The sequence below is a fragment of the Gopherus evgoodei genome, chromosome 8, assembly GCF_007399415.2.
Source record: "Gopherus evgoodei ecotype Sinaloan lineage chromosome 8, rGopEvg1_v1.p, whole genome shotgun sequence".
NCBI lineage: Eukaryota > Metazoa > Chordata > Testudines > Testudinidae > Gopherus > Gopherus evgoodei.
Window position 1 is genome coordinate 67,319,817 of NC_044329.1, and position 12,832 is coordinate 67,332,648.

A 12,832-nucleotide genomic window follows, 5' to 3' on the forward strand; every position below is an offset into this window, starting at 1 on the left:
CCCACTGCAATATTTCCACAACTGTGACCAATAGAGCATTTATGCTAGGCCCCCTCAGTTTAAAGGAGAGGGTGTTTGTTGCAGGGCATTATCCTGGAGATGCATTCAGTTTTGGAATTCACTCTCTCCCTGAATTTGCTGACTTCCAAGATACACTGCGCAGCCCATCTATTGTCTTGGGCATTTGGGGAGAGTAGAGATAGGGAGGGAATGAGGCTTTGAGACAGGATGTGTTTGTCTGAATTTTGTTATCAAGGTTGAGAACTTGATTTTATACATGATATCTTAACTCATGTTCAAGCACCCAGAGCTACCAGACAAACTGTGCAAGCCACTCCATGGAGGAAGGGGAGGCAGAGGGGCAAAGTGAATCCATGGTTTTAACCCACTTTGCAACACCCAGAAGTGCTGACCAGGTACAGACAGAGGAATATGCTGCATTATCCCAAAAGATGGTGTAATGCACACACAACTCATGCCTGGTAGAGAACAGAAAGATAGGATTTCCTGGTGCACAACTGCTCCCTGGATTACTTTGCCTCAACAAAAATGAGACATACCTGTGGCACCTTATAGACTAACAAGTATATTTGGGCATAAGCTTTTGTGGGCTAAAACCCACTTCATCAGATGCATGGAATGGAAAATATAGTAGGAAGATATATATAGCAGTACATGAAAAGATGGGAGCTCTCTTACATCTGATGAAGTGGGTTTTAGCCCAAAAAAGCTTATGCCCAAACAAATTTGTTAGTTTATAAGGTGCCACTAGTACTCCTTGTCATTTTTGCTGATACAGACTAACACAGGTAACACTCTGAAATTTTCCTCCACAGTATCCCTAAACACAGGCCAGACCAGTGACTAAATGTCACAATTTATAAATATTAGGTGGAGCTAATAGTAACATCTTTTATTAAATTTGCCCGATTCTCTGAATGATAAAATCCCATTTCTAATTGCTTGTAACTTTGTTAGACTTATAACCACTTGATTGAAATTTTCCATGTCAGGTGTCTGCCTCAGCACCATTTTTTGTTTAGTTTTGAAAAGTTAAAGCTGAAACGGTTTTGCTGTTTCGGACACTGATGTTTGAGTAAAATATTCTCTTTTGTCGATGCTAAGTAGTTGTTAGAGCTGTTTTGTTGAGAACCTCTAGCACTTCCATGGTTTGGAGCAGCAACTCAACATTTGGCTGTGGTGTCCACCTGGTGTCAAAGATTCACCTTTTGCTGTCCTCAGAAAAATGTACCCAAATTTGGCCATGTTATAAACCTATGAAAGTACAGATCTGGAGCTTGATTATTCTCTGAAGATTCAATCTGTACTGAACATGCTCAAGCCCAAGGTGGCAGGGGCTGAGCAGAACTTTCCTTGCAGTTGTCTCTCTTGGTTCCTAGGGGTAACACTTATGCCAGGCACTGAGACTGTGGCTATGTCTACATAAGAGTTGGAAACTTGTACATTCTAGCATGAAGAGACATACTTTAGCTTTAGCTCCAATCGAACTAGCACATTAAAAATAGGAGTACCGCTGTGGTGATGCAAGTGGCTAGCCACCTCAGTACATAGCCATGATCTTTGACAGGATCATATGCGAGGAGGCTAGCTCCTCCCACAGCTCAAGTGGCCACAGCTACATTTTTATTTTTAGTGCTGAGAGGTGGGAATAAGAATGGCTATGGGGTGGAGTTAAGGAAGAACAGGGTTGGGCAGAGGGGTTAGGGACTATTATTATTATTTTATTACAAAAAGATATGCTCATCTCTACACAGAAGACAAAGAAATAACTGGTACCTGTTCCAAAGAGTTAACAATCTAACTTTTAAAAATGAAACAACTAGAGATGCCAATTTTCCATTGGCACAAAACCTGAACTGCCTTCCCCCCCCCTCCTGCTGCCCTACCTTCCTCCAAGGCCTCTCACACACTCCTCCCCCACCCGCCATCACTCATTCTCCCCACCCTCACTCACTCATTTTCATCGGGCTGGCTCAGGGGGTTGTGGTGCAGGAAGGGGTGTAGGAGGGAGTTCAGGCTCTGGAGTGATGCCAGGGATGAGGGTTTGGGGGTGTAGTAGTGTGCTCCAGGCTGGGACCGAGGGGTTCAGTTGGGTGATCAGGACTGGGGCAGGGTTTTGAGGCCCAGGAGGGATTCAGGGGTGCAAGCTTCAGGCGGCACTTACCTCGAGCAGTGACATGTCCCCCCTGAGGCTCCTATGCTGAGGTGTGGCCAGGCAGCTCTGTGGCCTACCCCGTCTGTAGGCACCACCCCCACAGCTCCCACTGGCCATGGTTCTCAGGCAGTGGGAGCTGTGGAGACAGCACTTGGAGCTAGGACAGTATGCAGAGCCCCTTGGATGCCCCTATGTATAGGAACCTGAGGGGTGACATGCTGTCTGCTTCCTGGGAGCAGCACCGAGGTTAGCAGTGAGCCTGCCAGTCCCACTCTGCAGCACTGCCAACTGGACAGTTAACAGTCCAGTCAGTGGTGTTGACCAAAGCTGCCAGGATCCTCTTTTGACCAGGTGTTCTGGTCAAAAACCGGACACCCGGTCACCGTACATACAACAAACAGGGGTGGGTGAAGAAATCTGAAGGTCACTGCAATATGATCACACAGTTGCTCAGGTCAGAAATGTGCGTTGTCATGACAAGTCACCTGCTAGGACTAGTATTTTTGTTTTCATTTCAGGCAGATGATGATAGTAATATGTCTACAAGTTTTTTTAACAAGCTGATCAATAGAACATGAATGTTCCTTACTCTTGGAAGTACATGTTGGAGTAGGTGACCAGCCATTCTTTGTGCATGTAACTTTGGCTTCCAGATTATGAGGAGAACACACATATGAAATTTCATCACCTTCTTTGTAGGTGTTCCAATAGCTAGACAGAAATCTACCATTTTCCAAATAACCAGGAGAACACTTTTCTAAAGGAAAAAAGAAAAGATTACATTCAGTTAGCAAATGGAAGTCAGACATTTAACAAAGAAACAACAAAACAAACCACCCTTTCAAAACTAGCTATTTATTTGAAAAAATATTCCAAATAAGGCCTTCTTGCTGCATAGTATGTAGTACTTCAAACAGAAAAAACCTTTATTTTCAAATATGAATCAAAGCACTTGATTTTTCCACTGGCCTGAAATTTGTTATATCAACTGTGCACAGGTGTAAACAATTACACAAGACACAAGGCAGTGAAGAATTGGGTCACATGGGCCAGATTCTCAAATGGTGCAAAACAGCAAGTTCCATCAACCTCAATGGAACTACACTGATTTACACCAGCCAAAAAATCTTGCCCAATACCTTTCTTAAGTAGTGGTATCTGCACAGATTCATTTACAGCATTAGCCTCCAGAAGACGTTAGCAATCATATTATTCCCTCAAGTTATTTTATGTATAGGTATCACTATGATGCTCATTGAATCTGATTATTAAAACAAAAAGCATTGTTACAGAACCCAAATCATACAGGTATTGAAACACCAACATGGAGGGACATAGATACCATTCTGTTGATTGAGTTTATGTTCAGGCTCAGACACTAGCTGAAAAGTTCCATTAATCCAAAATAAAAACCAAAGTCATGCGTAATGGAACTGTTTAAATCATGCCATTGTAATGGCAATCACATCATCAGCCCAGGATAAACAAGGTGACAGGAGACGGACAACAACCAAAGGAAGCATCTTTTACTTTCCTTCTCCCCATGCTCAGTCACTGGAGAAGTACGATGAAGTGTAAAGGTAACTGTGTTAAACCCTCCAAACTAAATTCATGTTTGTTTCATGCAGCAGATTGAAATTTATTATTCAGACAGGTTTGGGTTTGGGATCTTGTTAGGGTTGCCAATTTTGGTTTGGTGAATTCCTGGAGGTTTCATCAGATGATATACTCTTCAATTAAAAAAATAATCTTTAATTCCTATAGACCCCAGGGCACTCCTGGAGTGTTGACAATCCTAACTCTTGTTCCTGCCACATTATGAGATCTGAGATTTTCCTTTCTCAGTATTACCTAGCAGCATAACATGGTGCTCTTGGCCAGTGGCATTTTTTCCCTTTCCTCTGAGCTCTCTGGGAAATCTACCATTTCCCGCTCTTCAGTTATCACTTAAGGATGAAATCCTGAACCTGGTGAATTCAATGGCAGTTTTGGCATTGATCTCAGTGGAGGCAGGATTTTCCATCAAAGACTTAAGGTCTCATGGTAAATTATTGTGGATCCCATTACCACTAACTCAGATTAAGCCTGGAGTTTTGCTACAGAGCCACACAAGTTGGTCCCTCCCGCCAAGAGCTAAGGATGCTGCCTTCATAGCTCACTAAGCACCTGGCAGCCTAGGAGCAAAGAACAAGGTTCGGTACCAAAATTCTGATTCCCTGAATATTTTTTAACTTTTTTTTTTCCACCCACTTCCATGAGCTGTGAATACCAAGAAAGTGTGACTGGCAATTACAATGTGATTGAAGTTGTGGAGCACTTGTGACTTTGCACTTTCTGTCAGGAGCCTGTCTATACTGTACTTGGAAAGTCTTACACTGTGCGTACCAACTGTCCTTCTGCTTCAGATCCCTCATTAAAAATAACTTGCCACAAGAGTCTCAGTCTTTCAACCTTGTACTAGACTTGTTATCCTGTTTAATATCTTGGTCCGAATTCAACTGCAAGGTGTTTGAAAAAGTAACTGTTCTTTTTTGTGCTTTGTGGAAGTCCTATGCACATTCACAGCACTATTGTATTCAGGATTCCACACTCAAGGTTGTGATAAAAATATTTCCATTACAAGCATTGTTTTGACCCACTCCTCTCTTTTAACTTTTCATGGGAAGTAGCTTTTTCAAGAAGCAATTTTATAACTAATATAAGGGATGGTTTCCTGCCCCCTCCCAAACTCTCCAAGTGTAGAATAAAGATTTTCAAATACCTAGACCAAAAAAGTGAGCCCTTTCTGAAAAGTAAAAGTAAATAATTATATAAATAAATAAAAGCAGACCAAAACCACACAAAACCCACTCATAATATTCTGCCACCTCTAACTGGAAAATAGAATAAGCTACAAACTGAAAAATTCATATAGGCAGATATTTATACATCCTCATGCCTACTCATTAGAATTTCAGTTTTCAAACTAAAATGTCAATTGATTGTGATCACACCAACCACACCACCCTATAAAAGTATGATCGCTGGGGCACAAAATTGTACTTTCTAGTTTCTTAGCACTTACAGTTTTAAGCTACTACTGAACTGCATTCTAAATTACTAGGAATGTGAGGGGAAGGGGATGAGTTATATGGGTGCATTGAACTATTGGGGCCTGGAGCAGATCAGGGAGAGGCTTTGGTCATAGGATGTCTATTCAGTGCAGCTCTGGCATTAAATCACATTTTAGTGGCTAGTGAGCCTGCTAAGTTGGAGGGAAGCAGATCTCTCCTCCAGCAAACTTTAGTGTCTTCACAGGAGGTGGAAGAGGAAGAGTAGATTGGCATGGAAGCAGCCAAGCAGAAGGGCTGGCCCCTGATTGGAGTCAGGTTTAGAATTAGGCCATATGCTGGGGACTGCACCTGAGCTGCAAGGGCACAGAAGAGGAGCAAGAACTCAAGTCAGGCTATGACAACTGGTAGGGGCAACAGAACCAGAGACTTTCTGTGTATATCTACACGAGTGGAAGGCTGCGGCAACAAGCCTCCAAGCCTGGGTTGACAGACTCAGGCTCATGGTGCTCCTGCTACCATGCTAAAAATCGCTGTGTAGACAGTGTGACTTGAGCTGGAGCTTGGGCTCTGATACCTTGGGCAGGATGGGCTTCAGAACCCAAACTCCAGACACAGCTGCAATCTCTATAAAGATATTTTTCTGTGGCACTGCAACCTCTGCAAGACCAAATCTCTTGTTACAAACTCGGAGGTTCTCTGCCATGAACTATGCAGATGTATTTTTTGAGGGGCGATGAAAACAGCTGGTTAGACAATAAGACATTCACAGGTGATCCGTGAAAAATTCTGCATAATAGATAAGACTTGTAGATTAGTTTTCTTCAACTGGCATTCAACATTTTCCCCTTAAAGTAAAAAGAATCTGGCTTTGTAAAAAGCTTTGTGCACTAATCTGAGAAAGCCTGGGCATTAACTAAAGACTTTGTGGACTCAAAGCCCTGGTCTACACTATAAGTTTAGGTCAAATTTAGCAGCATTAGACTGATTTAATCCTGCACCTGTCCACACGAAGAAGCCATTTTTGTCAACTTAAAGGGCTCTTAAAATTGATTTCTGTACTCCTCCCATTCGAGGTGATTAGCGCTGAAATCAACCCTCCTGGGTCGAATTTGGGGCAGTGTAGACACAATTGGCCTCGGGAGCTATCCCAGAGTGTTCCATTGTGACTGCTCTGGACAGCACTCTCTACTCAGATGCACTGGTCATGTAGACAGGAAAAGCCCCGTGAACTTTTCAATTTCATTTCCTGTTTGGTCACTGTGGCAAGCTGATCAGCACAGGTGACCATGCAGAACTCATTAGCAGAGGTGACCATGGAGTCCCAGAATCGCAAAAGAGCTCCAGCATGGACCGAATGGGAGGTACTGGATCTGATCACTGTATGGGAGACAAATCTATGCTATCAGAACTCCATTCTAAAAGATGAAATGCCAAAACATTTTTAAAAATCTTCAAGGGTATGAAGGACAGATGCTACAACCGGGGCCCACCCAGTGCAGTGTGAAACTTAAGGAGCTGAGGCAAGCCTACCAAAAAACCAGAGAGGTAAACAGCCACTCCGGGTCAGAGCCCCAGACATGCTGCTTTTATGATAAGCTGCTTGCCATGCTAGGGGTGCCCCTACAACTACCTCAGCCCTGTGCGTGGACTCCATCAATGGATTCTCACGCAACAAGGATGTGGATTTTGGGAATGAGGGAGATGAGGAGGAGGAGGAGGAGGAGGTTGAAGATTGCTTGCTTGCTGTGCACTGAGAAACCATTTTCGCCGACAGCCAGGAACTGTTTATCACCCTGGAGCCAGTACCCTCCCAACCCACCCAAGGCAGGCTCCCAGACCTAGAAGGCAGAGAAGGGACCTCTGGTGAGTGTTCCTTTGTAAATATTGTACATGGTTTAAAATCAAGTGTGTTTAATGATTAATTTGCCCTGAAGATTTGGGATGCATTCACGGCCAGCACAGCTACTGGAAAAGTCCGATAATGTGTATGGGGATGGAGTGTAAATCCTCCAGTGACATCTCAATGAAGCTCTCCTGGATGTATTCCCAAAGCCTTTGCAAAAGGTTTCTGGGGAGGGCAGACTTATTCTATCTGTCATTACCACGCCAGGCCAGTAGCACATAGTCTGGAATCATTGCACAACAAAGCATGGCAGCATATGGTCCCAGTGTTTGCTGGCATTCAAGCAACATCTGTTCTTTATCTCTCCGTGTTATCCTCAGGAGAGTAATATCATTCATGGTCACCTGGCTGAAATAGGGGAATTTTATTAAGGGGACATTCAGAGGTGGCCATTCCTGCTGGGCTGTTTGCCTGTGGCTGAACAGAAATCATCTCTGCTGTGTGCCATGCCTTGGGAAGAGAGATGAAACGATCATCCCGAAGAACAGTGGGGGGGGGGGTTAGTTGGGTTTGTGCTGCACGTTAACTCGAAAACCGCAGCCCCTCCTTTTAAATGGCCAACCCAACGAGTGCTTGGTATGGGACATGAGGGCTCTGCTGTTTGAAACCATTCCCATATGTTATGAATGTTAAAGAAGCCAAAAGAAAGACGGTTACTTACCTTTGTAACTGTTGTTCTTCGAGATGTGTTGCTCATATCCATTCCAGTTAGGTGTGTGCGCGCCGCATGCACGTTCGTAGGAGAAACTTTTACCCTAGCAACCCAGGCGGGTCGGCTGGGTGCCCCCTGGAGTGGCGCCGCTATGGTGCCCAATATATATCCCAGCCGACCCGGCCACCCTTCAGTTCCTTCTTGCCGGCTACTCCGACATTGGGGAAGGAGGGTGGGTTTGGAATGGATATGAACAACACATCTCGAAGAACAACAGTTACAAAGGTAAGTAACCGTCTTTTCTTCTTCGAGTGATTGCTCATATGCATTCCAGTTAGGTGATTCCCAAGCCTTACCTAGGCGGTGGGGTCGGAGTGAGATGTGGCGGTATTTAAAACTGCTACGCCGAAGGCCGCATTATCTCTTGATTGTCTGACTGGCGCATAGTGCGCGGTGAATGTGTGGACCGATGACCAGGTCGCTGCACGGCATATGTCCTGGATAGGGATGTGCGCCAGGAAGGCTGCCGACGTCACCTGAGCTCTCGTTGAATGTGCCGTGAAGTGGCTAGAGGGGGCACGAGCTAAGTCGTAGCATGCGCAAATGCATGCGGTTACCCAGGGGGAAATCCTCTGAGAGGAGATTGGTTGACCTCTCATCCGTTCTGCAATCGCCACAAACAGCTGAGGGGACTTCCAGAATGGCTTTGTTCGCTCGATGTAGAAAGCGAGCGCTCTACGTACATCTAAGGAGTGCAGTTGCTGTTCCCGCCGAGAAGAGTGTGGCTTCGGGAAGAAGACGGGGAGGAAGATGTCCTGGTTGGTATGGAAGGCAGAAACAACCTTAGAGAGGAACGCCAGGTGGGGTCGCAGGTGCACTTTGTCCTTATGGAAGACGGTGTAGGGTGGATCCACTGTGAGAGCTCTCAGCTCTGAGACCTGTCTGGCCTATGTAATGGCCACCAAGAAGGCCGTCTTCCACGACAGGTACGTGAGCGAGCAAGTCGCCAGTGGCTCGAATGGCGGGAGCGTGAGCCTGTTCAGGACCAGGTTAAGGTTCCAAGTAGGAGCAGGGCGGCGTACGGGGGGGGTAGAGATGCTCCAGGCCTTTAACAAACCTGGCGACTAAGGGGTGGGAGAATACGGAGCGGCCACCCTCTCCTGGCCGAAAAGCGGATATGGCCGCTAAGTGTACCTTTAAGGAGGATGTCGTCAGGCCCTGCTGCTTAAGGTACTAGAGGTAGTCTAGGATCGTGGGAATTGGGGCCTGAGTAGGGTTCACCCCTTGAGAAGCACACCAGCAAGAGAAATGTTTCCACTTTGCCCTGTATGTTGAGTGAGTGGAAGGCTTCCTGCTGTTAAGGAGTATATGTTGGATCGGTGCGGAGCAGCTGAGCTCCGTCGTGTTCAGCCATGCAGGAGCCATGCCGTGAGGTGCAGGGCTCGTAGGTCCGGGTGACGAAGCGTGCCGTGATCCTGCGTAATCAGGTCCGGGTGGAGAGGAAGGGGAATTGGGGGGTCCACAGATAGCTCCAGCAAGGTGGTGAACCAGTGCTGTCTGGGCCACGCAGGTGCGATCAGGATTAGACGTGCTTTGTCCCTGCGCAGCTTTAACAGGACCTTGTGCACCAGAGGGAACGGAGGGAAGGCATACAGGAGGTGGCGGGTCCATGGCAGGAGAAATGCGTCCGTGATCGACCCGGGAGAGAGACCCTGAAAGGAGCAAAACTCCTGGCACTTCCTGTTGGACTTGGTTGCGAAGAGGTCTATGCGGGGAAATCCCCACCTCTGGAAGATGGAATGGATGACATCTGGTCTGATCGACCATTCGTGGCAGAGGAAGGATCAGCTGAGTCTGTCCGCCAGTGTGTTCTTGACCCCTGGGAGGAAGGATGCCACCAGGTCTATCGACTGGGCTATGCAGAAGTCCCAGAGTCGAATGGCTTCCTGACATAGGGGAGACAAACGGGTTCCCCCCTGTTTGTTGATATAATACATGGCCGTTGTGTTGTCCGTGAGTACAGAAACACAACGGCCGTGTAGGTGTCGTTGAAACGCCTGGCAGGTGAGGCGGACTGCCCTTAGCTCCCGGACATTTATGTGGAGTGACAGCTCTTGGGATGACCAGAGACCCTGGGTGCGCAGGTCCCCTAAGTGGGCCCCCCACCCCAGTGATGATGCATCGGTTGTTAGAGTCACCGATGGTTGCTGGGAATGGAAGGGCATCCCCGCACATACTAGGGATGAGGTCAGCCACCAGTCGAGGGAGCGGAGAGGGTCGGGGGGCACCGTCACCAATACATCTAGGTGGTCCCTGCTCGGGCTGAATACGGAATGAAGCCACGTCTGGAAGGGCCTCATTCGGAGTCTGGCATGCTTTGTCACATAAGTGCATGCGACCATATGCCCTAGAAGTGTGAGGCAGGTGCGAGCCGAGGTGATTGGGGAGGCCTGCAAGCTCCGAATGATCACACCAATCATCTGGAAGCGAGGTTAAGGTAAGTAGGCCCTGGCCTGAGTAGAGTCCAGGGTCGCGCCTATGAAGTCTAACCTCTGTGTGGGGACCAGGCTGGATTTCTCGGCATTGATAAGCAGGGCTAGCCGGGAGAAGAGGTCCGTGACGGCCTCGACATGTCGTCGCACCTGCGACTGGGAGGACCCCTTCAGGAGCCAGTCGTCGACGTACGGGAAGACATGGATTTTCCACCGATGGAGGTGGGCAGCCACAACAGCCATGAACTTGGTGAACACCCTCGGGGCTGTGGAGAGGCCGAAGGGCAGAACTGCAAACTGGAAGTGCTGATGTCTGACCGTGAAGCGGAGGTACTTCCTGTGCGGTGGAAAGATGGCAATATGGAAGTACGCGTCCTTCATGTCGAGGGCGGCATACCAGTCTCCAGGATCCAGGGATGGGATAATGGTTCCCAGGGAGATCATGCGGAACTTTAACTTGAGCATCCACTTGTTGAGGCCCCGCAGGTCTAGGATGGGTTTGAGACCTCCCTTGGATTTGGGGATCAGAAAATATCGGGAGTAGAATCCCTTGCCTCTCTCGCCTAGAGGTACTTCCTCTATAGCTCCCACCACCAGGAGGGAACGAACCTCCTGCAGGAGAGTTTGCTCGTGAGAGGTGTCCCTGAAGAGGGACCGGGAAGGGGGGCGGGAAGGGGGTGAGGAAGCAAATTGTAGATGGTATCCGTGCTTCACTGTGCGTAGCACCCAACGGTCTGATGTTAACCGGGACCACGCCAGGAGGAAGTGGGAGAGGCGGTTGAAGAAGGAAGGGGAAGGATCCTGTCTTGAGTCTGGTATGTCGTCCCCGGATGCACCTTCAAAAGCCGGACTTGGGGCCCGGCTGTGCCTTGGAAGGCCCTTGGTTTTGGCCTCCCTGGGAGCTGGGTTGGCGTCTGCGTCCCCCCCGGCCACGCCGTCTGTTGAGATCCTGCCTCTGATGGGGTGGGAAGTATGGGCGCCGTGCTTGGGGCCTGAAGGGTCTACGCTGGGTGGAAGGTGTATGCATCCCCAGCGAGCGAATGATGACTCGATTGTCCTTCAGGTTTTGTAATTTGGAGTCCGTCTTGTCCGAGAACAACCCTTTCCCGTCAAAGGGTAGGTCCTGGACTGTATATTGTAGTTCCGGGGGTAGTGTAGAGGCTTGAAGCCATGAAATGCACCTCATGGTAATGCCAGACGCCAGGGTTCTGGCTGCCGAGTCAACCGCGTCGAGGGAGGCCTGGAGGGAGGTCCTGGCCACCTTCTTACCCTCCTCCATGAACGCGTTAAATTCCGGGCGCGAGTCCTGGGGTAGCAGTTCGGCGAACTTACCCACCTCACCCATATGTTGTAGTTATAGCGCCCCAGTAGGGCCTGCTGGTTGGCCACATGGAGTTGCAAGGCCCCAGCTGAGTACACCTTGCGACCCATGAGGTCCATCCGCTTAGCCTCCTTGGATTTGGGGGCTGGTGCCTGCTGGCCATGCCGCTCCCTGTCATTGACCGACTGCACCACTAGGGAGGAAGGAGGAGGGTGGACATACAGGTACTCGTACCCCCGAGAGGGTACCATGTACTTCCTTTCCACTCCCTTAGCTGTCGACGGGATGGAGGCTGGTGACCGCCAGAGGTTGTCGGCGGTAGACTGGATAGTCTTTATGAATGGGAGGGCTACCCGGGTAGGAGCATCGGCCGAGAGGATGCTCACTACCGGGTCCTCAACCTCTGAGATCTCCTCTACCGGGAGGTTGATATTAAGGGCCACTCTATGGAGGAGGTCCTGGTGGACCCTGAGGTCTATAGGTGGGGGTCCCGACGCTGATGACCCAGCCACTGCCTCATCCGGCAAGGAGGAGGAGGAGGATACTCGGGGATGAAGGTATCCTGCGCGGTCTCTTGTTCTTGGCCTGGTTCCTGTTCGTGTTGCCCCGGGGAGTCTGGCAGCTGTTTGTCCGACTCGACCACGGGGGGGCGGGAAACAGTGGCCTCTAGCACCCGATGCTCTGAGGCGGTGGAACGTGCCTGAGGCATGGGGGCACCCTGGGCCTGATGGTAAGCCCAGGGTGTCCAAAAGCCCCACTGTTGAGCCCCTGTGTCCTGCGGGTGGGGGTCTTGGAACACTCCCAGCGATGTTTCGGGGTCCTGGTCCCGTTCATAATAGCTACCTGCCTGGGAGGATGCCGACGTGTCCCTGGATGGCCACGGTGGCGCAGCAAAAGCCAGAGCCGCGGTACCGACCGACCTCACACCTCTGGATAGTGGTGACCGGTGTCTGTATCGGTGTTGAGAGCGAGACCAGGACCTGCGACCGGCTCGGTGCCGGGAGGTCGACCGAGTGTCGTTGTCTAGATCTGCTCCTGGAGGTGCGGTGCCCACCGCGGTGCCGTGAGCTGGAGCGGTGCCGGGAGTACCTAGATGACGCTCGGGACGTCGACCGGTGCCGGGAGCCCGACCGGTGCCGAGAGTGCAATCGGAACCGTGGTGATCGGTGCCGGGAGCCTGAGCAGTGCCGGGAGTCTGACTGGTGCCGAGGCGATCGGTGCCGGGAGTCCGACCG

General features: G+C 49.3%; 1 protein-coding gene across 1 annotated transcript in view; it reads right to left on the reverse strand.

Annotated features, from left to right (window-relative positions):
• Positions 1-12,832, reverse strand: part of LOC115656768 (complement factor H-like) — a 151,230-nt gene that overhangs the window by 114,583 nt on the left and 23,815 nt on the right. Inside the window, exon 6 of the mRNA XM_030573916.1 lies at positions 2,766-2,933. Within this exon, the coding sequence (XP_030429776.1) occupies positions 2,766-2,933 (168 nt within the window). The remainder of the gene's footprint in view (positions 1-2,765; positions 2,934-12,832) is intronic.